This window comes from Arachis duranensis, chromosome 4 (genome assembly GCF_000817695.3).
Source record: "Arachis duranensis cultivar V14167 chromosome 4, aradu.V14167.gnm2.J7QH, whole genome shotgun sequence".
Lineage (NCBI taxonomy): Eukaryota > Viridiplantae > Streptophyta > Magnoliopsida > Fabales > Fabaceae > Arachis > Arachis duranensis.
Window position 1 is genome coordinate 61,867,532 of NC_029775.3, and position 21,676 is coordinate 61,889,207.

The following is a 21,676-nucleotide window of genomic DNA, read 5'->3' on the forward strand; positions in this document are numbered from 1 at the left end:
CCGTCGCCCAAGCTCGCGCACCTGGGTTTCTGGGTTTCTCCGTTTCTGTCTTCTGGGTTTCTCCGCTTCTGGGTTTCTGGATTTCTGGGTTTAGGGCTTTTGGGTCCGTTTGTGGCTTCTGTTCGTGGCTTCGTGCTGTGTTGTTTTCTGGCTTTTCTTCGTTCTTCTCTTGAGGTAAGATCGAGTTTCTGGCGTCTCTAACTTCAGTGTATAGGAAAAGTGCTAAGATTGGGTTTCTGGCGTCTGTATACTGTTTCAATTTTTTCTGGCTTCTGTTCTTTTATTTATTTTTATATGATTAATCAAATGTGGAATGAATTTGTTGTATACTTGTATGTTGGATTTGATAATAAAATTGATGCATGTTGAAATTGAAAATTATGTTCTGCTCTGTTCTTCAAAATGGAACAGTATAATGATCAACATATTTGAGAATAAAATTATGTTCTGCTATGTTCTACTCTGTTCTTCAAAATTATGTTATGCTCTGTTCTTCAAAATTTTATTTGAGAATAAAATTGATGCATGTTGAAATTGAAATTGAAAATTTGTTGTATACTTGTATGTTCTGAATTTAGAGGAACAGTCACAAAATGATCAACAACAACAACATAATGCTGCTGGACAAGAATCTCAGACAGCTTCCTCTCGAGGAAAATCTGACCCGGCTTGGGAATATTTCACTGTTAAATATGATAAAAATAACAAGGCACAATATACGTGTATTTTTTGTTTGAACACTTATAATGGAGGGGGGATATATAGGATGAAATATCATCTTGTGAAAATTCCTGGACAAATCAAAGTATGTAGCAAAGTAACTGAAGAAGTGGAACTTCAATTCAAAAGGATTCTGATGGAAAACAAGAAAAATGAGATGGAGAAAAGAAAATTTGAGGAGGAGGCTTATGGTGGGGAAGCACATGCACAATAGGCTGAATCGCCTAACCCTATACGAGTTGTTGTTCCTACAACAACGAGAGACAAAGGAAAGAGAAGAGCTGTAGTAGCTACACAAATTGGAAGTTACTTTAAAGAAAGAACTACTCCAGGATCTCAACCGACTTTGAGAAGTGTTTTGGCTAGCAAGGAAATTGTGCACAAGGCTAAGTTGGGACTTGCCAAATGGATTGTTGATGCACGTATTCCTTTCAATGCAATTCAATCTCCTTACTTTCAACCTGCATTGGATGGTGTTGCTGCAATTGGACCTGGTTTTAAGGGACCGTCATATGATGAAATGAGAGTTCATTTGCTGGCTGATCTTAAGAGAGAGTGTCAGTTGCTGGTTGAAAAGTATAAGAGCTCATGAAAAAGCACGGGTTGTACACTGATGGCAGATGGGTGGACTGATCAAAGGCAACGAACTTTAATTAACTTTCTAGTTTATTGTCCTGCTGGTATGTCATTTGTTAAGACTGTTGATGCTTCTGATGTGATAAAAACTGCTAATGCATTGTTTAATTTGTTTGCTGATGTTATTGAGTGGGTTGGGCCTAGTAACATTGTGCATGTGGTCACTGATAATGCTGCTAATTATGTATCTGCTGGAAAACTTATTCATGAAAAATACCCAAATATATTTTGGTCTCCCTGTGCTACCCATTGTATCAATCTTATATTGAAAGATATTGCAAGTATTCCTCATATATCTGACCTTGCTTCCCGTGCTTCAAAAGTGACTGTGTTTGTCTACAATCATATGATATTATTGTCTTGGCTTAGAAAAAGAAAAAGTTGGACAGAAATTGTTCGACCAGGAGTCACACGTTTTGCCACTGTTTTCATTACTTTGAAAAGTATATATGATCACAAGGTAGATTTGCAGACATTGATGGTAGACCAATATTTTACTTCTCATAAGTTATCCAAAAGTGCTAATGGAAAGATGGTTAGCTCAATTGTCTTGGACAGTAAGTTTTGGCAAGACTGTCTTACCACTGTGAAAATTGTTGGTCCTCTTATTAAGTTGTTGAGGCTTGTTGATGCTGATGAAAAACCCTCTTTGGGAATTGTGTATGAAGACATGCAAAGAGCAAAAAAGGCTATCAAGACCATGTTCAGAAATCGGAAAGCTTCTTATACGCCATACACAAGTATCTTGAAAATGAGGTGGGATAAACATTTGAAGCGTGATCTCCATGCGGCAGCGTACTTTTTAAATCCGGGCATTTTCTACAGTGAGGGTTTTGTTGAGAAGGCAAATGTTTTGAGATCTTTACTTGATTTGCTTGATGTTGAAACACTTTGTGATGACTCAGTTGCTGCAATGCAAGAGATACAGCTGTATCGAGATTGTAAAGAAAGTTTTGGGAGGGAAAGTGCTAAGAGAGCGGCATCAAGACTCGAACCTGGTAAGTTATTTGACTTATTTTATTTCATATCCAAGTTCAGTTTAGTTTCAAAGTTTATTATGTTGGGTGATAATTGGTAAACAGTAAAAAGTATTTGATTTTTATACCTACGTAGGTGAATGGTGGAGGCTACACGGTGGGAGTGCTCCTAATTTGTAAAAAATGGCAGTTCGTCTTCTTCATCAAACCTCTTCTTCATCTGGATGTGAGAGGAACTGGAGCCTTTTTGAACAAATCCATTCAAGGAGGAGGAACCGATTAGAGCATCAAAGGTTAAGTGACATTGTTTATGTCACTTATAACCTACGCCTTCAATCTAGGTTGCATCGAAAGAAGAGAAATTATGACCCAATTGACATTCAAAGCATTGACACAGTAGATTTTTGGGTAATGGCAGATGAGGATGATCCTGAATTTACTAATGGAGATGTTGAAGGCATTGAAAGTTTAATATACACTGATAATGCTATGCCTTCGTATCCTAATGGTGAGTGACATAGCAAACTTTATTTCCTTCCATAAAGATACATGTCGTTAACATTGATTTCTTATTGAGTTTTCTTTCTATTTTATTAGATGGTGGAGACATGGAAGTTGAAATGGATATGCCTGATGTTGTAATTGAATCCTCAAATACTTCTTTTGATGGTATCTCTGAAGATGCTGGCTTTGGATTACCTGTTTATGATGGAGATATCGGAACACTTAATGATGATTATGACTTCTGATGAGTAGTGTCTTTGTTTAGTTGAAGTATTGTTTGTTGAACATTGTTTCTTTTGGTTGCAAAACATTGTGTTTGTCATTTGTCATTTATGTGCGTTTTGAATATTGTCATTTGAAATTGTTTATGGCCTTTTAATGATAAATTATGTATTGTTTATTTTATGAAATTGTTAAATTTTGAATCTTATAAGTTTAAAATTATTGAATTTAACTTTTTTAAATTATGTCTTCAATTTTTTATAATTTCACTCTATATATAATTAAATCGGTTCAATCACAATTAAATTATTGAACCATTAAATCAGTCACTTGACCGATTCAATAACGGGTCCAGTTTTCGCAACCTTGATAAATATTCTATTAATTCCTAGTGGGATTCATTAAAAATACGTTCGGTTTACGTTTTTTATTTTTTAGTATTTTTTATTTTTATTTTTATTTTTAGAATCGAACGCACTCTAATTTCGCGTCTTTGAAATTTGCGGTTTGCTAAATTTTACGCCGTGGTTTACCTATGAAATTGCAAAACATAAACTTCACCTCTTACTGTATACTATGGACTGCTTAGCTCAGCCAATTCAAGCTCATGCCAGAGTTTGAATTCGCAAAACTCAGAGACCAGAGATAGACTTCACAACCTCGATTGGTGCAACAATGGAGGAGATATCCAATTTTCCATTAAACCCAGAGCCCGCAGAAGAAGAAACCCCGCAGTCTCAGATGCAGGAATCTACTCCCGACCGTAAATCCATGCGAACAACCAAACCCGGCATCAAGCGCCTCATCCTCAGCCTCACAGTGCTCTTCTCATTCATTATAGGTTTCCCGTTCCTCTGGAAATCCATCGAAATCTACCGCGCTCCACTCCCCTTTGACCGAATCGAGTCCTTCTCCTCGCAATTGGAGTCCGATCCCTTACACTTCCCCTGCCGATTCCAAGCCATATTCGTCGGCTTTGACTTCTCCGCTTCTCGTGGCCTTGGTCCAAACGACGTCGCAGCAGCAATTACCCACAAGATGTCCCAACTGAACCCTAACTCCTTGCGATGCGGCAATTGCGGCGGCGGTGACTACGACGTCTCTGTGGTCATCGATTCAGGCTCCAGTTGCGCGCAGACGGAGGGTTCGGAAGCTCGGTGTCCGTTGAAGTGTGGTGAAGTTGTTTTTGGCGGGAAGTTGAGTGACGAAGATTTTGATGAGATGCTGAAGCGTTGTTTGGGGAATGTAGACGGTGGAGGGAAGGGCTATAGTGTTGTGGTTTTTAATGGGGACAAGGAGGAAGGGGAAGTGAGGGCTGTGGTGGGTAAGTACCGGCATGCGTGGGTACTCGGCCACGTTTCGGAGGATGAGGCGGTTTCAAGGACAGCTGAGATCTTTGCCAGGGTGTTTATGAATGGCGGGAATGAAGGGAATTCGATTCGCAGTGAGTTCATGCCGGTTGGTGCTGATGGCAGGATTGTTCTTTCCTTCAGTTTGCTCAATGCAGAGCCACAAGATTGGATATATGATTGGTATGGATTGTGAAATTGAGACTCCATTTCAGTGTTGTTTTAATGAGGTTGTTTTATTTCAATTTTTTTTTTTCTTTCAAAAACTAGCTATTGATGTTTTTTATAAATAGGAATTAATGTTCCATTTACTGACAGTGTAAAGAGTCACTGTCAGCAAATGAAAATACAATTAAGTGTCAGATTAGTATACCCTTTACAATAGTACCCATCATGATTTCTCACTTGCAATTTGATTGATTGGATAGTGTAAAACTTTTTACATTGCAGAGCATAGAAATTCATCTTAGATGGATGATAAGTATTTATTTTGCTATGCTGTATCTAGATATGTTATTTATAAGTTAGGCACTCAGAATTCACATGTTTTAAGTGGTGACATAGAGGCTTTAACAGTTATTCTAGATCGTTGTTGAACTGTTCTTTTGCTTTTATATGTGTTGTCATGAATATTATTAGCTTAGTTTTCTTTGAAAGAGTTTCATCCTGAAGTTTCTGTGGTGATCTTAATATAGGAGTTTTCATGAAATTGACAAGACTCTGTTGCAACCTGTGATCCAAGCTTTGCAACCTATAGCAAACATAACGGTTGAAAGCCAGGTATAGCCTTTTATACATTTGATGGTTAAAAAGTCGTGGCATTGTTTAGATTTGAATGATTTTATTGTTCCTAATTGGCAGGTTTTATACTACACGCCAAAGTCTTCCTTTTCGTACTGGGATGATATACATGGAAGCCACATATTCAGTACCAAGGATCTTCCTTTCTTTGTATACATTCTCTTTGGTCTTGACTTATTTATAGTTTGTAGCAAATTTACCATTATTTAGTTCTAACTTTTAGACCCTTTCTACTTTTGTATCATTGGATAGATGATGTGCCTTTCTACCCAAAAATATTTGATTTGTTGGCATAATTAGTGATTATCAGATAAAGTCACAGCGCTTTGATCATTTAGAAGTTCGTTTGTCTATTGAGTTATGCATATGTCTTTTGTAGAGATGGTTCAACTTACGTGAGTTCTTTATCACTGCTAATGCATTAGAAAGTATATGCAGAACCTTGCAATTTTTCTTGTAGTATTTACTTAATATCTATCTGAGATACAACAATAATAAATTTGGTGATGTATTTGATGTAAATATTTTGATGTTGAACAGCTTAATTCAAATGAGTGGCATCTAGATACTTCAGTTGCAGCAGGAGGGAGATCTAAAGTATTGCAACTTGTGGTGTATACTCTTCAGCTCAATCCTAGATTTATTTACTTCTTTTCATAATCTAAGAATTCGTTTCTTCTTTTACTTTTGATAGCCTTCCTAGTGCTAGCATTAAATGGAAAAAATTGAAATTTCTTCTGTCTCATTGTCTCTACTGCTATTACAATTCTCTATTGTGATTAGTTTGTTGATTCTGATCTGCGTTTAGACAGAGCTTACATTAAATGTTTCCTTGTATATAATGGCAGGTATATACCATCTGCAAAGGAATGTCCTCTGCAATTGGAGCTTCCAAATGGAGATCTCTCTAAGACTAATGGCTTTATATCTCCTGTTATTCATCTCACCTTCAAAATTTCCTTACTTTATCATTTTGTAATATTACATGTCTTATAAAATTCCAAATTTGTGATTGTTATGAAGAGCCTATTTTGGAATATTGCAGATGTGGGGTGGTGTTGTTGTATGGAATCCCGAAAGTTGTGTAAAGGATTTGGAGAGTAAAGATCCAGACAGACGTGTGATTTCACCCCAGGTTTTCCTTTTAGTTTGTTAACACTCATTAATCAAAATCTTAAATTATATACATCGAAAGTAACCCAATTTTTGGAAAATTTTATTCTGTTTATTTTCAACCCAGTGTAATAAGTTCTCATTAACAAATAATTGATATATCTGAGCCATTACAATTCAGCAATTATTTTAAAGCACTTTTATTTATGTTCTGGTTTAGATAGAGAATATTATGCTATTTGTTTATGCTGGTATACATAGATATCATAAGTTCAGTTTCTAAACATGGAAACATGCATATTATGAACAGAATCTCCAGAAGCTTTTTGAAGTTCTAATGGGGCAGTTGCGGCAACTCCTTGGTCTCAAGTCTGATAACCTATATGTTGGTCAATCAGGGGCATACATCCTCCTAGGGAGTGAAAGAGGTTTTACAGAATGGTAAGAGTAATAATCCTTTTTGTATTCTTTAGAAAACATTAATTACATGTTTTGAATAGGAATTTTCTTTGACCTGTTAAAATTATTTTGGAAGCTTGATAGTGCTATGTGTCCTAAATTGCATGTCACAAGCTCCTAAATGGACATATATATTAAAAGGGGGAATCTCATTCAATTAAAAAAATTTATAATTCATTATGTATCCTTTAGGTTCTGCTCTAATAATACAATTCTTCGAGGCATAACAAATTCATTTCCTTTGTTTTATGGGAAATATTTCCGAGTTATATTGTCTGTATTCTCTGGTGTATCTTCTTGGAAATATTTTAAAATTTGTTTCTTTCTTTTAATGGAAAAAGCATTTTCTGAAATGTAATTTCCTACACCTGATATAAGCCATATAACAGTCAAAGGAAAGTGTTCTCTCTGGGTGTGGAAAATACGATTTCTCCTTTTCTTAACAAGCTGGTGTTTAAAAATTTAGAAAATGCGTTGCTTCCTAATTTCTATAAAAATCTTTCATCTGAAAACAACTTTAGGAAATATGCTTACATGAAATCCTTTTTCTGGAGGCAAATTTGTACCTATATCATTTGCCAATATAAACTTGTTGTCAAGTAATTATCAATAAAACAAGGATAGTTTTCTCCTTTGATTTGTTCCATAAAATAGCTGCAGTAAATTTACCTCTCAATTTCAACTTTCAAGGAAAACAACAGTGGATGGTGGGTGGTGAAAATCGACATGAGAAGAACTTAAATATACTCTAGAGATGAGAATGTTGCTATGCGTTAGTGGAACACTAAATGTAATAGCTTTTGGAATGAATGATATGGGAGAAAGTTGGAGAAACCTCTATTGGAAGGAAGAATATTGCCATAGATAGCTTGGTCATACGATGTAAAAAAGACATAGAATCCTCACTAAATGGAATACATCCGATAGAGAATAGCAGGTAGGTTTAGAGGGAGAGCAACAAGAACTATATATATGATCATATGAAACCAGGAAAACTAAACTTGTTTGGGTTTAAAGATTATTTTCTGTATTCCTTTTCTATTTTTTTTTAGTTAAAACTCCATATTATTTTCAACATATCAAAAAATTCTAGTAGTGTCTTTATATTTATGTGGCTTTTGATCGGAAGCAATGTCATCATTTGATCAGTGTTCATCTGCACCTTAAAGAAAAAACACTTGGCTGTTATTGGTGGTGAGGTTTAGGAGTATGAAGCGATCCTCATCGATGTTTTTGTTATTTGTTTTTGTTTTCCTGCATTTTAATACAGCTATACTCATTCTATACTGTTGTCAGTCTGTGATAATACATAGTTTCTATTCATTCTGATTTACTGGTACTGCCGTACCTCTCTAACACTTTTAATATGTTCCCATTGAAGTTAACTAAATGCATTTTCATCCTTGTTTCTTATCTCACTGAAATTGACTCTTATCTTCTTTGGATGATATAAGTAGAATTTGTATATTTATTTATATATTCATTTATATCAAAGGCATTTATTACTATTATTATTAGTATTTCTTTTGTTTAAAAAAAAAATATTCCTTAATAATTAAACTGCAGTGAATATAATTTTTGTCAGTGGATTTTATGTAGGGAGTTGGATGTTTTGTCAGGGAAGCATGTATGCTTTAATTTACATTCATGTGCGACGACACTTGGATCTCTTTCCAGATTGGTATATTTATCAGTTATCAGCTGAGTGTCTTTAAATTTTAAAATGGCTATTCTTTGCTAAATGCTTTTCAATCTGAAATTCCATTTCTACGCAGGTTCAATCATTGCCAAGAATGATTATCATTGATGAAATTGGAAAACAGGTGATTGTAAATGTTTCTTGGTTGTTGTAGATTGGATTATGTGTTTTTAACATGGACTATGATGTCAACCACATTCCATTGGTTGAAATGTCCTGTGTTTAGTGCATATAGCATAATTCATTTTTCCCCATTTCACATCTAAATATCTTATGTTTATAATATTGAATTTCAGATTTTTGCTGGAAACTCTGTCTAATATTTTCTTTTGTATATATTCTCTGTACGTTAACTTTTAATTTTTAAAATATGGATATTAAATTCTTTACCTCCTGAATGTTATGTGTTGATGAGCAGGTGAAGTTTTCTCTGGAAGCTGCAAAGTTTGCTCAAAGTTATGCATCTACTGGAATTTATAATGCATCTGCTGGTATCTTTCCTTTAAGCTTATTTCAATTTTTAAAAGGTTATTAGTGGCGTTGATGAAGATATTTAGGCTGCTGTTTGTTACTAAAATATGACCAATCTCTTTTCTTGTCAGTATCATCAAGGCAAGCAAGATCTCTGGTGGAGAATGCCTTTTTCCATCCTTCAATTATGTCTATCAGCTACTATTCGTTTGAGCATTGTTTTGCCATCTATTCGGTTAGTTCTTTTAGCCTGGTATATGTAGATCAATACTTGATGTTTGCATCATTCAATCGTTTGAATGCACTTGTTTCCGGTGGCAGATCTTGGGAAAAAAATTAGGAGGTCCAAATATATAATTAGGTATACAACAACAACAAAGCCTTGTCCCACTAAGTGAGGTCGGCTACATAAATCAAATGACGCTATTGTGTTCTGTCATGTATTATGTCTACAGAGAGACCGTTTACATGTAGATCTCGTTTGACCACCTCATGGATGGTTTTCTTAGGTCTTTCTCTGTCTTTCGTCCTTTGTCCATCTTCAATCTCATCCACCCTCCTGACTGGATGTTCTATTAATCTTCTTCTCACATGTCCAAACCACTTGAGACGTGATTCAACTATCTTTTCCACAATGGGTGCTACTCCAACTCTCTCCCTTATATCTTCATTCCTTATTTTATCCAATCGCGTATGACCACTCATCCATCTCAATATCTTCATCTCTCCCACACTCAGCTTATGTTCGTGCTCTCCTTTAGCCGCCTAACACTCCGTACCATACAGCATAACCGGTCTTATAGTGGTGCGATAGAATTTACCTGTAAGTTTTAGAGGCATTTTTTGTCGCATATAAAACCAGATGTACTCCACCATTTTGACCAACCTGCTTGGATCCTATGATTTACATCTTGTTCAATCTATCCATTATCCTGTATGATGCACCCAAGATACTCAAAACTTTTAATTTTTCGTAGGATGTTTTCTCCAATCTTCACCTCTATATTGGAGTTTTTCCTTCTCAAACTGAACTTACATTCCATATATTCCGTCTTGCTACGGTTTATGCGCAGACCATACACTTCTAAAGTTTCTCTCCATAACTCCAACTTCTTATTTAGGTCTTCCCTTGACTTTTCCATAAGGACGATATCATCGGCAAAAAGCATGCACCATGGCACAAGCTCTTGAATGTGCTCTATGAGTACTTTCAAGACTAATGTGAAAAGGTCCTTGACTCTTCCATAAGGACGATATCATCGGCAAAAAGCATGCACCATGGCACAGGCTCTTGGATGTGCTCTGAGTACTTCCAAGACTAATGTGAAAATGTATGGACTTAAGAATGATCCCTAGTGCTCCTATACCAATAGGGAATTCCTCTGTCACACCACCTTGAGTCTTCACACTAGTTGTGCCCCATCATACATGTTTTTAATTGCTCGAATATATGCGATCCTTACTCTTCTCTTTTTTAAAACCTTCCATGAGACCTCCTTTGATATCTTATCATACGCTTTTTCCAAATCAATAAACACCATATGTAGATCCCCTTTTATTACTACGATACCTCTCCATCATCCTTCTTAATAGGTATATCGCTTCAGTGGTAGATCTGTCTGGCATAAATCCAAATTGGTTCTCTGTTACTTGTGTCTCTTTTCTCAACTTCCGTTCTATCATCATTTCCCATAACTTCATAGTATGACTCATAAGTTTAATCCCTCTATAGTTTTCGCAACTTTGTATATCCCCTTATTCTTGTATATAGGTACCAAGGTACTTTTTCTCCACTCATCAGGTATCTTCTTTGACTTTAAAATCTCATTAAAAAGTTTGGTTAACCAGTTGATGCATTTTTCTCCAAGACCCTTCTAAACCTCAATCGGGATATTATTAGGTCCTACTGCTCTGCCATTTTTCATCTGCTTTAGAGCCTCTTTTACCTCGAAGTCTCGAATTCTTTGATAGTAGTCAAAGTCTTGATTTTCTTTCCTTGTGCATAATCGACCAAGACTCGGAAGAGTCTTCTGTTCCTCATTAAATAACTGGTAGAAGTAGCTCTTCCACCATTCATTAATCTTCTCCTCTTGAGCTAACACCTCTCCATCTTTATCTTTTATGCACTTAATTTGATCCAAATCTCTCGTTTTTCTTTCCCGGCTCTTTGCGATTCTATATATACATTTTTCTCCTTCTTTCGTGCCCAAAGACTAGTAGAGACCCTCATATGCTATTGTTCTTACTTCACTTACAACCACTTTTGTCTCTTTTTTAATCGCCTTATATTTTTTCCAGTTATCTGCATTGCGGCATAAAGACCACTTTTTAAAACATTCCCTTTTTATCTTTATCTTTTCTTGTATACTCGCATTCCACCACCAGGACTCCTTGTTTCTTGGTCATATTCCTTTAGATTCACCAAAATTTTCTTTTGTTGTTCTTCTAATAACTTCTGCCATCTCCTTCCACATCTCTTCCGCGCTTCCATTCCCATCCCCCACTTTGCCTCTTCTCCTACCCGTCTTAGGAAGCTTCTTTGTTCCTCACCTTTCATCCGCCACCACCTCGTTCTTGGATTCTTCGTATGATGTCTTTTTCTCGACTTTTGCTCCACGTGAAAATTCCTGATGAGCACCCTATGTTGTGTTGTCAAACTCTCTCTCGGGATAATTTTACAGTTAATGCAAAATTTACGGTCAACTCTCCTCAACAAGAAGAAGTCGATTTGAGAGTTTGTCATGCCACTATTATAGGTTATAAGATGTTCGTCTCTCTTTTTAAAACATGTATTTGCGATGAGAAGATCAAATGTTGAGGAAAAGTCCAAAATAGTTTTACCTTCGGCATTGATCACCCCGAAACCATGGCCTTTGTGAATACTCCCATATCCAGTCACTTCTCTCCCAATATGGCCATTTAAATCTCTTCCTAAGAAAATCATATCTTCCAAAGGTATGCCTTGAATCAAACTCTCTAGATCCTCCCAAAACCTTATTTTGTGTTGTTCGTCCGAACCCACTTGCAGTGCATAGGCGCTAATCACATGAAAAACACCTCCCTCCACCACAAGTTTGATAGAGATGATCCGATCTCCCACCCTCTTGACATCCACTACGTCCTTCTTCCACTACTTATCCACAATTATTCCAACCCCATTCCTATTCTTCACATTTCCTGTATACCAAAGTTTGAAACTAGAAGTATCCAACTCTCTAGCCTTTGCACCAACCCATTTCGTTTCTTGTAGGCACATAATGTTAATCTTCTTCCTTGTCATGGTGTCCACCACTTCCATGGACTTTCCTGTTAGAGTGCCTATGTTCCATGTCCCAAATCTCAACCTTCTGTCGCTTCGACCTTTACCTTTTACTTTGTGAACTAGCTTATTTAACCTCGTCCATTCACGAAAACGCGAGAACCCTTGCTCATTTAACACTACATCCGGGCACTGATGCAGCGGCTCTTGCTTTGACACCGTACTCGAGCCATACGGCGCGTTGCTTCCGGGCAACGATCTAGCTTTAGCGCAATAATGTCTTTGATTCATGTCATAGGAGTTCGGCTATATTTTTATGTTGGTTGTCGAAGACCTAACACAACCCTCATACTTTATCCGGACTTGGGACCGGCTATGTACCGCAAGTGTAACATACGCGGAGTTAAATATATAATTAAGTATATATTATGTAAAAGTATTGATATTCAAATTAAATGTGTTAATTTTTTAACTTTTCAATAATTATAAATTCATAATTATACTATTGTAATAAATTCTAAAAAAATTGAAAAATTATAATTAACATAATAGCATATAAAATTACAATAAATAGATATTTTTGTTTGTCCAAATCATTTTTTTTAAAATCAATAAAAAAATATAAAAAGATAAACTTAAAACATAAGAATTTTTCTATTTGATTTTATCGTACTACTTATTCTATTATGTAATAACATACTTTAACAGCGACATAGAAAATATTTTAATAAACACTTATACTGATAAACACTTCCACTAATAAAATCATGTGCCATTAGTTATCCATTTTATAGTTTAGTTGAAAAGTAATTTTGTATTATAAAGTAAAGTTAATAAAATAGTATAAACTCACTTGTTTTTATTATTTATCAAAAAAATTTATTATTTGATAGTTGGATTCCATTTAGTAAAATCATTATAATTTGAAATAATTAACTTATCCTTCTAATTACAAACTTAAGAAATATTGCTTATAATAGTAATATGAAATCATGATATAAATAAATAAAAGAAAAAATAACTATTTGTACTTATGAACTTTATGAATACTGACAAAAGTACCTATTAAATAGAAAAACTAACGTACCAATAAAATATAGGTTTCGTATGCCAAAAGTATCAAAATTCTATTTTTTTGTTGACTTTTTAATAAAATTTCCAAATTATCCCCGTCATTTATCTTCATCTTGACTCTCTTTGTAATCCTCCCATTGCGAAATCCATGTTGAAAACACAGAAACAGGGCACACAAATAGCGTTGCATTGCTCTCCCCATCACCAACATCAAGGCTCTTAACTTTATCAAGAGCAATAAGAGAGAGCAGAGTGAGAGCCTTTCCGAGCCCCATTTCATCGGCTAGGATCCCTCCCCTCAAAGGCTTTGCCTTTACACACGACTTAGGGCTGGAAGTGAGTCAAGCTAGCTCGAGCTCGACTCGTTAATAACTCGATAAGTTAGGTTGGTGAGCTGTGCTTGAGCCTGAAATTGAGCTCATAAATTAAATGAGCCGAGTTTGGGCTTGGATAAGTTCATGAGCTGAGTTTGGGCTTGGATAAATTAAATGAACCAAGTTTGAGCTTAAAAAATAGGCTCGATTGTTAAGGAGTTGAGTCGTGAGCAAAGCTTAATTTTCGTGAGTCGAGCTTGAGCTTGGTCTAGCTCGACTCAGCTCGACTCACTTCTAGTTCTACGCACGTGCTCTTTTAACCAGGTTGAAGAACTGTCCCCCTTCTCTCTCCTCCAAAACGGCGGAAGCTCCATGCTTTCCTCTCTGTTAGGGAGCCACCACAGCCCTTCCTTCTGGTGTTGTAGAAGCTTCGTCCTCCAGTGATTGAAGAACAAGGTTTTTGGCAGCCAAGTGGTGGGTGAGGCTCCTGAAAATGAGGTCAATAGCTTCGAACTTCTTAAGGGCTGAGATGGCAGCGATAACCTCCGAGTTGTGGAGGAAAGGGTGTTGGTCAGAGAGATTGAAAGAAATGGTGGGGATAATTTGGAAATTTTATTAAAAAGTCAACAAAAAATTAGAGTTTTGATACTTTTGTTATACGGAACCCATCTTGTATGGGTACAATGTTAGTTTCATGGGTATTTTTGTTAGTTTGTAAAATTTAGGGGTATAAATAATTGTTTTTTCTAAATAAAAATAGAAAAATAAAGATTTGATGATATAGAAAGAAAAAGTAAACGATATATATCCAATGGATATTAAATTAAAATAAGGGATAAAGTTTACATTTTGTCTCTAACATTTGTGATTTTGTTTTTTCAAAAATATCCATAACGTTTAATTGCATTCAATTTTGTTTCTAACATTTTCAATTCATTTAATTTTGTCCCTAAGGTTTTACGTGTAATTGATGTCTAAGGGTAATTTGGAAATAGATCAGAAACGTTAATGACAAAATTGAATGAAACTAAACGGTTAGTGTTTTTTTTGAAAATGATCACAAATGATTGTGACAAAAAGACATACTTTACTCCTTATAATAAGAGATGAACCAAGGACCATAGATTATTGAAGACTTACAAGAAGAGTGAAAGCCAAATCATAACCTTTTATACACATGAAAGTAGTAGTCTTGGGGGGGCCATAGCTCCCATTGTCCTAAAGAAGCTCCGTCATTGCTTGTTTCATTTTGGCATTAATAATGAGGGAATGCAGATATGTATAAGCCCACATACGCTGAAAACTGGATCCTCTTTAGCTGGATGAGAATTTTATAATAAAACGAGACATATAATAAGGGATTAGAAGAACCATGGTGCTCATCAAGACTCGAGTGCAATACATGGAAGCTTGAACGAAATGAACTCAGATGTACTCATAATTTTAAGCTACAAGTTGACATTTATTTATCTTTGATGTCTATATTTTTTTCTATTGCTGCAGCCATTTTTTCTTCCGGTTACAATGCATGTCATCCTAGCTGCTTTGAGAGAATGGAAAAGATACAAGCAAGAAAATAGGAAGTACTTGGCATGGAAAGCCAAAGAAAGAATTGTATCTTAATTCGCATTACAAGAGATCACATTCGACAGTGCAATGTAGCTAGTTTTCAAGGTACTAAGAACTCCAATATATGATTAAGCAGTGCAACCCAGCAAAACTCTTCTTTCTCTGCCTCCAAAATCTGCTTCCTTTCTCTTGTCTTCCTAAAGATTTATAATCTTGACATCGGAGAGCTATTTGATGTAATTGGGGCAAGGCAACATGAACAGAGGGTCCGAGGATCGTGGTTGTACGCTTGTACCATGGGTAAGAAATTAAGGGGAAAAAGATACGCATCACAGAATGAGTTAGTGAATTTGGGCAAGTATGCATGCAATTTCTTCATTCTGTGAACAAAAAGTGATGCCATTGGCTAGATTTTGTTATATTGTGCTTGTCAATAAACCTGATTAATATATATTTTGACGTTCTCAAGACATTGTAATTCTCATTTTCGTACCCTTCATCAGACTGTAAGCCAAATTATCAGAGAACAATATAGCATCTTCTAATCGTCCAGTTTTCTTTGTGGGATATTGATCTTAGAGAACAATTTTGTTGACCCATTTGAGTGTAACAAGCAGCTCTCTTTTAGATCGAGGCCTGGAAAGTCAAATAAGTCAGCAAACTAGCTGGGACTAATTTACGGGTGAATCAGTTCTACAATATTACTGTTCATACCCTAGTCCAAATACATAAAGCTTGATCCAATGAAGATAAAGACCCACCCAAAAAAAGGGCGGCTTCTTCTACTTGTCCGATCTCATGAGGTTGGGTACGATAAGCGATAAGGATGTCTAGTCCTGCTTATTCAAATAAGTAATTACCTTCTCAAATATCTGCTATTATATTTACATCTTTTAGAAGGTAGATCTTAACAAACCTCTAAGATAAAAAGAATAGTTATCCACTTATAAAAGTGAAACTATTCCTAAAGGTGGTTATTTATTCTACTATGAATATTCTACTATAAAATTTATGTATAGATATTTTATTTTATCTTTTTTTTCATAGTATATTCTAACATAACAGATCAAAGATTAATTTGTCGTGAATTTGAACTCCATTTAAGAGTTTGTCATTGTCCAATAAATTATATATACAAAATAAAATTTAAATTTGTGACACTTGCTTAAATGAATTATTGATATTCTAAAACATATTTCAAATAACTCCTAATTAGGTAGTATCATGAAGTTAATTATCACTATTTTTTATTTTATTTATTTATTTATTTTAAGAGTAAACATAATATAACAAAAAAAATAAATATTAACATTTATATATAATTATGTTTTTTCATCAAAATTTTTGTGGTTTGCATCTACCTGGGTCCGTGCCTGAATACACCGATACCTCTCAGGTATATTTAAGTTTCAATCTACTAAAAATTTGCTTAAAGCCCTTGCTAACTTAAGCATCGGAGTCTCTTATAGGTACCACTCTCCACCTCCGCCCGAAGAACTCGGACGGTGGCACATCGGCTACGATACAAGTCGAACGCTATCTTAGAAGGAGTGTGGACCTCACGTCCCGGCCCAAGAGCAATCCAGTTTCAGATAACTTTTGGAACAATAACTAAGTTTTTATTTTGTTTTAACTTATTTTTGGGGTCAGAATTATTTAAAAAATGCTAGGTGACAAAACATATTTTTAACCAAGCATATCTTTGTTATTGTCGTTTGATTTCTATCTCCTCTTCTTTCTTCTTCTTCTTCATCACCTCCTCCTCTTCCTTCTTTTTTTTCTTTTCTTATTTGATTATTCTCTTTTTTTTTCCTTTTCCTCGTTTATTATTTCTATCATCTTTTTCTTTCCAATATATGTTATAGCTAAATTATTGAGCACAAAATTTTTTTATATACAACACAAATTGTGGTGGCGAGCACATAATTTTTTAAAAAATCACAAAACTAAAATATTGATTTATCCAATCAAATGCAATAAAATTACTGAGCACAAAAATTTTGATACACAATACAAAAATTTAAAAGGATTAGCATAGAAATTTTTATACATCAATTTAAGAATTTTGTTTTTTGTAAACTTTTATGTGTGAATCGCTATTAAGCTGGTTAATTTTTGAATTCTTTAAGACGAGGATTGAATCTTTTTTTTCATCACTCTATTTAGTATGATGTACTAGAATTTAGTTTTTCTTGTTTTTTATTTTTGGTATTACTTGCAAAAGTTTTTGAGTTATATTAGTAAGTTTATGTATTTTTTAACAAAAAGTTGTGTTTTTTTTTATCATATGCTACTTCATCATTTTCTTCTCTTTTTTATTTTTCCTCTTCATATTTTTTTTTTACTTCACCTACTCAAGAAGAATAAAAAAAAATCAAATAAAGAAGAAGAAAAAGAAATAAAACATTTATGAGAACACCAGGAGGATGAAAAAGGAATTTAAGGAAAAAAACGCAACAGCGACAGTAATACAAGAAGAAGGGGGAGGAAATGCAAAGAAAAAGAAAGCACATGACACAGTTTTAAGTTCAATCTGCCTAATTTGGGAGTTGAGCCATAAAAACTCTAAATTGAAACCGGATTAAGTTAAAAGTTTCAAATGTATGTTACATAATTGATTGGGTTAATTGGCTACTAGATTCAAATTAAGTTAGATACTATAAGTTTTTAAGGTAGATAATATTAGTTATTGGTCATATAAATATGTATAACTAATTCCTATTAATTATACATTTATGTCTATGGAGACGCTACAAATTTGTTACAAAATGAGTTACTGTGATATAACATTTTCCACTTGTGTTAATAAAAAATCAAAAGCATTGAGAGTCTCAAGTATTAAATTATGACGCAAGAAAAGAAAAAAATTTATGTTTAACCACATATTATTAATTAAATCGTTATATGTAAACAATAATAATGGAGAATAACATACATAATTCTAACTTTCCAGTAGTGTTAATAGCAATAAAGTGACGTAGTGATTTGCTTAACCTTTTTGTCAAACACTATATATTTTTGTCACTTTCTGATGTTTTTTGGTATTTCATTAACTTAATATATTGAGGGAATACCGATTTTTAAGAGAATAATGGAATTGATAGAGAAAGTAGTTGTTTATCCCGAGCAATCCACTCTTAATAAGCGAATTTTCTTGTCCAATATCGACTTATGTCTTGTTGTTTACCAAGATAATGTCTTCTTCTTTGATTCTCCAAGTAGCGAAATGAGTTTTTCTGAAATTTTCAATAAATTATGTAATGCATTTGGTAAATTGCTTATGCATTATAACTTTATGGCTGGCCGACTTGTGCAAAGTTTGGAGGACAGTCATCGATTTGAAATAGACTGTAATGATGCTGGTATTGTGGTTATTGCTGCAAGAACTAATAGAAAGTTGAGTGAATTTGGTGATATTTTTGCACCTAATCAAGATTTAGAGGAATTGGCTATGTTCCTCCAAGAAGAACAGGAAGAAGAAATCGATTTGAAAGAGAAACTCCTTTTATCGGTACAGGTTAGTCAATTAATACTTCCTTAAGTGCAACATAATTAACACTTAAATTTGATTTCAATTCATTTTATATTAGTTACAGAATATTTGTATCAACGTTTAGAAAAACATAGTAACTTAGTATAGATCTTGTAATTAAAATTTTTCTTTCAATTAGCAAACCAGATCTTGCAAATTTGACTATAAATACAAATTGAAGGATAACAATCCGCGAAAACTGAATTACAAACGTTTTCAACTACATGGGACATAATTACAGATAATATTTTAAGCTATAAGAATTGTTCACATATTTTGGAAATCTTCGAAAAATTTTTTATTATTGATTACCTTGTGTAATCTAATTATATTATTTTATTAAAGATTTTTCCTTAGCATGAATTTTTTTCTTAATTTTATTGAAACTAAATTGTACGAGTGATTTAGATTCTATGTATATAAAATTTAGTGAAAACAAAATTGGTTGGCCTGATTTTATGGAATGTGATTTTAAAAAATTTCTTAAACACAAATTAGAGAATGAAATTTGTGTACGTAATTAAAAGTCTATTATTTGTTTCTCCTAAAATAGAATGTCCTATTTCTTTCCGCTGTTAACACTGACTTGTTTGGTCAATATATGTGATAATTACACATGATGGTCCCATGTTATTATAATTAATTTCGGTTTATGTCATTTGTTTTAGTTATTATAATATAAACAAATATTTTATTATTTCTCACAGTTGACGCAATTTGCTTGCGGGAGTTTGGCACTAACTACTCACTACAATCACTGTACATTAGACGGTTTAGCAGTAAGAGATTTTGGGGCAAACTTGGCTGCATTAACACGTGGTGATTTTCTAATCGTAGTTCCTTTTGCAGATAGGACATTGCTAAGAGCAAGAAACCCACCAAAGATTAGTTACCCACATTTTGAGTATGGAAAAGCTACAAACATTGAAAACTTGTTTAGTGTTCGTGGAACAAGTAGTGGCATTAATGTAAGACAGAATGCAATACAAAACCAAATCCAGATTCTTTATTTGTCTCCACAACAAATTGCCAGCTTTAAAATGAAAGCTATTAAGGATTGTAAATTAAAGAATGTGACTACTTTTCATGTTGTTGCCGGTAAAATATGGAAGGCGAGAACTATTGCGATGAATATGTCAGATGATCAAGTGTCGACAATGTTGTTTCCTGTGGATATTAGGAAAAGAGTTTTTCCAGAACTTTCATACGGCTTTGCAGGCAAGGATGAAATACATATGAGAATATTTTTAACAAAAAAATGTTATGAGTACATAAAAGATAATCATTATATAAAATTTACCAAATCAGCCATTAAGTATTTATGTTTAACTCATTTTTAATGTGTATTTTATATTTTAATACATATTTTATATTAGTAGCTAATTTGGTAGTATAAATAGCTAATTTGGTTGCTAATTTTTAATGACACACAACATGGTTGTATTTTTAATTATTACAAAAATGTGATTTTTGAAATTTGAGCATTTATATAGGTGCTCTCATCAAAAATAGATTCTCTCAATTGTTATTAACTGTGATTTCTCACCATATACATTTTAAGTAAAACTAAACAAAACATGTGAGAGAACATGTTTAATCATAGAAGATCACACTTGACAATATCAATTGAAAGAAAAATAAGTGTCTCATATTCCATCCTTTAATCTTTTCTTTTTGCTTTTTATTCTACCTAAAAACTAACAAAAAAATTACATCTTTACTTTTTTTTCTCATATTTTCTATTGAAACTTCTAACATTTAAAAGATAAAAAAGTACAGCATAATAAAATTTGCCACCACTTCATGTAAATTATTTTCAAAACATCACATAAAAATAAGATATTTATAAAGAGTAAATAATCCAATCTAACTTCTGTGTGTAATTTTGTAAATGTTGTTGTACTTTTCTATTACAGGCAATGCTTTGGTTCCTGGATTTGCAAGAGCAACTGTGAAGGAGCTCACAGAATTAGAGGATGCTTTTCATATAAAAAAAGTACAAGAAGGAATTGAAAGGTTGGATAATGAGTATATTAAATCAAGCATAGATTGGTTAGAATTGAACAAAGGAGTGCCTCGTAGGGAAGATAGCTTCTCATTGGTTTCAGGGTTGAGATTGGGGCTTGAGGACCAATATTTTGCATGGGGTAAACTAAAATGTTCAACATCACTTACTGTTAAGCCAGGTCTAGTCATGCTATTACCAGCAGCACCAGGTGATGGAGGTCTTAATGTCTGTCTGGATTTACCAAAAGATCAAATGTACATATTTCGTAGGATAATGTTGGAATTCTAAAACCAGAGGCACAATCTTTATACATATATAACTATATATAAAAATAAAAGTACTTTAGTATTATTCTAAATCAAAAGTAGGCACTCTTATGAGAGATCCCAATAAAAATAAAGTCTGACGCCATTTATTTGTTACTTTATAATGAGTAAAAGTGGACCAAATAGTTCAGTTAGGTATTTTTCATTAGTAGTAGAATTTACTATAAATAAGACTGATAGTGATATAATGAATTATGAATAAAATTAATGAATTGTACAAAAGAGGAAATAATAAGAAAGGATAAGTAACTAACTAGTGGTGTTGTGATTAGATCTAACAAACTAACTAACGTGCTTACTATACAAAGAAAACTTTAACTAATTTCTGAATTTGGCCGAGATGTCTATTACATTTGAATTTCATTTAGCAGCACAATACATGTAGCTGTATTTTGTTACATCCCCCCACAGACTGGAATCACATAGTTTGTGCAAATCCTAGCTTAGAAATCAAGTAAGAAAATGATCTTGGAGCAAGGGATTTGGTGAACAGATCAATCGACTGCTTACTGGAGGCAATGTGCCTAAGGTTGGAAACCTCTTCTTTAAACTTATTTCTTTCCATATGACAATCTACTTTAACATGTTTAGTTCCTTCATGAAAGACAGGATTGGAAGTAATATAGATATCTGATTTGTCGTC

General features: G+C 33.9%; 3 protein-coding genes across 3 annotated transcripts; all 3 read left to right on the top strand.

Moving 5' to 3' along the window:
• The first annotated feature begins 1,333 nt into the window (after nucleotides 1-1,333).
• On the top strand, nucleotides 1,334-3,082 carry LOC107484749 (uncharacterized). Its single transcript, XM_052260545.1, has 3 exons — nucleotides 1,334-2,354; nucleotides 2,524-2,841; nucleotides 2,931-3,082. The coding sequence occupies exons 1-3, from the start codon at nucleotides 1,334-1,336 to the stop codon at nucleotides 3,080-3,082; spliced, it is 1,491 nt and encodes a 496-aa protein (XP_052116505.1).
• A 483-nt stretch (nucleotides 3,083-3,565) lies between these two features.
• LOC107484757 (uncharacterized) lies at nucleotides 3,566-15,635 on the top strand. Its single transcript, XM_016105301.3, has 12 exons — nucleotides 3,566-4,591; nucleotides 5,104-5,188; nucleotides 5,270-5,359; nucleotides 5,750-5,823; nucleotides 6,058-6,142; nucleotides 6,255-6,344; nucleotides 6,633-6,763; nucleotides 8,381-8,462; nucleotides 8,557-8,604; nucleotides 8,899-8,971; nucleotides 9,083-9,186; nucleotides 15,102-15,635. The coding sequence occupies exons 1-12, from the start codon at nucleotides 3,735-3,737 to the stop codon at nucleotides 15,219-15,221; spliced, it is 1,839 nt and encodes a 612-aa protein (XP_015960787.1). The 5' UTR covers nucleotides 3,566-3,734; the 3' UTR covers nucleotides 15,222-15,635.
• Nucleotides 15,636-18,462: 2,827 nt separating this feature from the next.
• LOC107484750 (acyltransferase GLAUCE-like) lies at nucleotides 18,463-20,995 on the top strand. Its single transcript, XM_052260546.1, has 3 exons — nucleotides 18,463-18,684; nucleotides 19,407-19,917; nucleotides 20,616-20,995. Exons 1-3 carry the CDS (start codon nucleotides 18,463-18,465, stop codon nucleotides 20,993-20,995), a joined length of 1,113 nt encoding a protein of 370 aa, XP_052116506.1.
• Nucleotides 20,996-21,676: the final 681 nt, after the last annotated feature.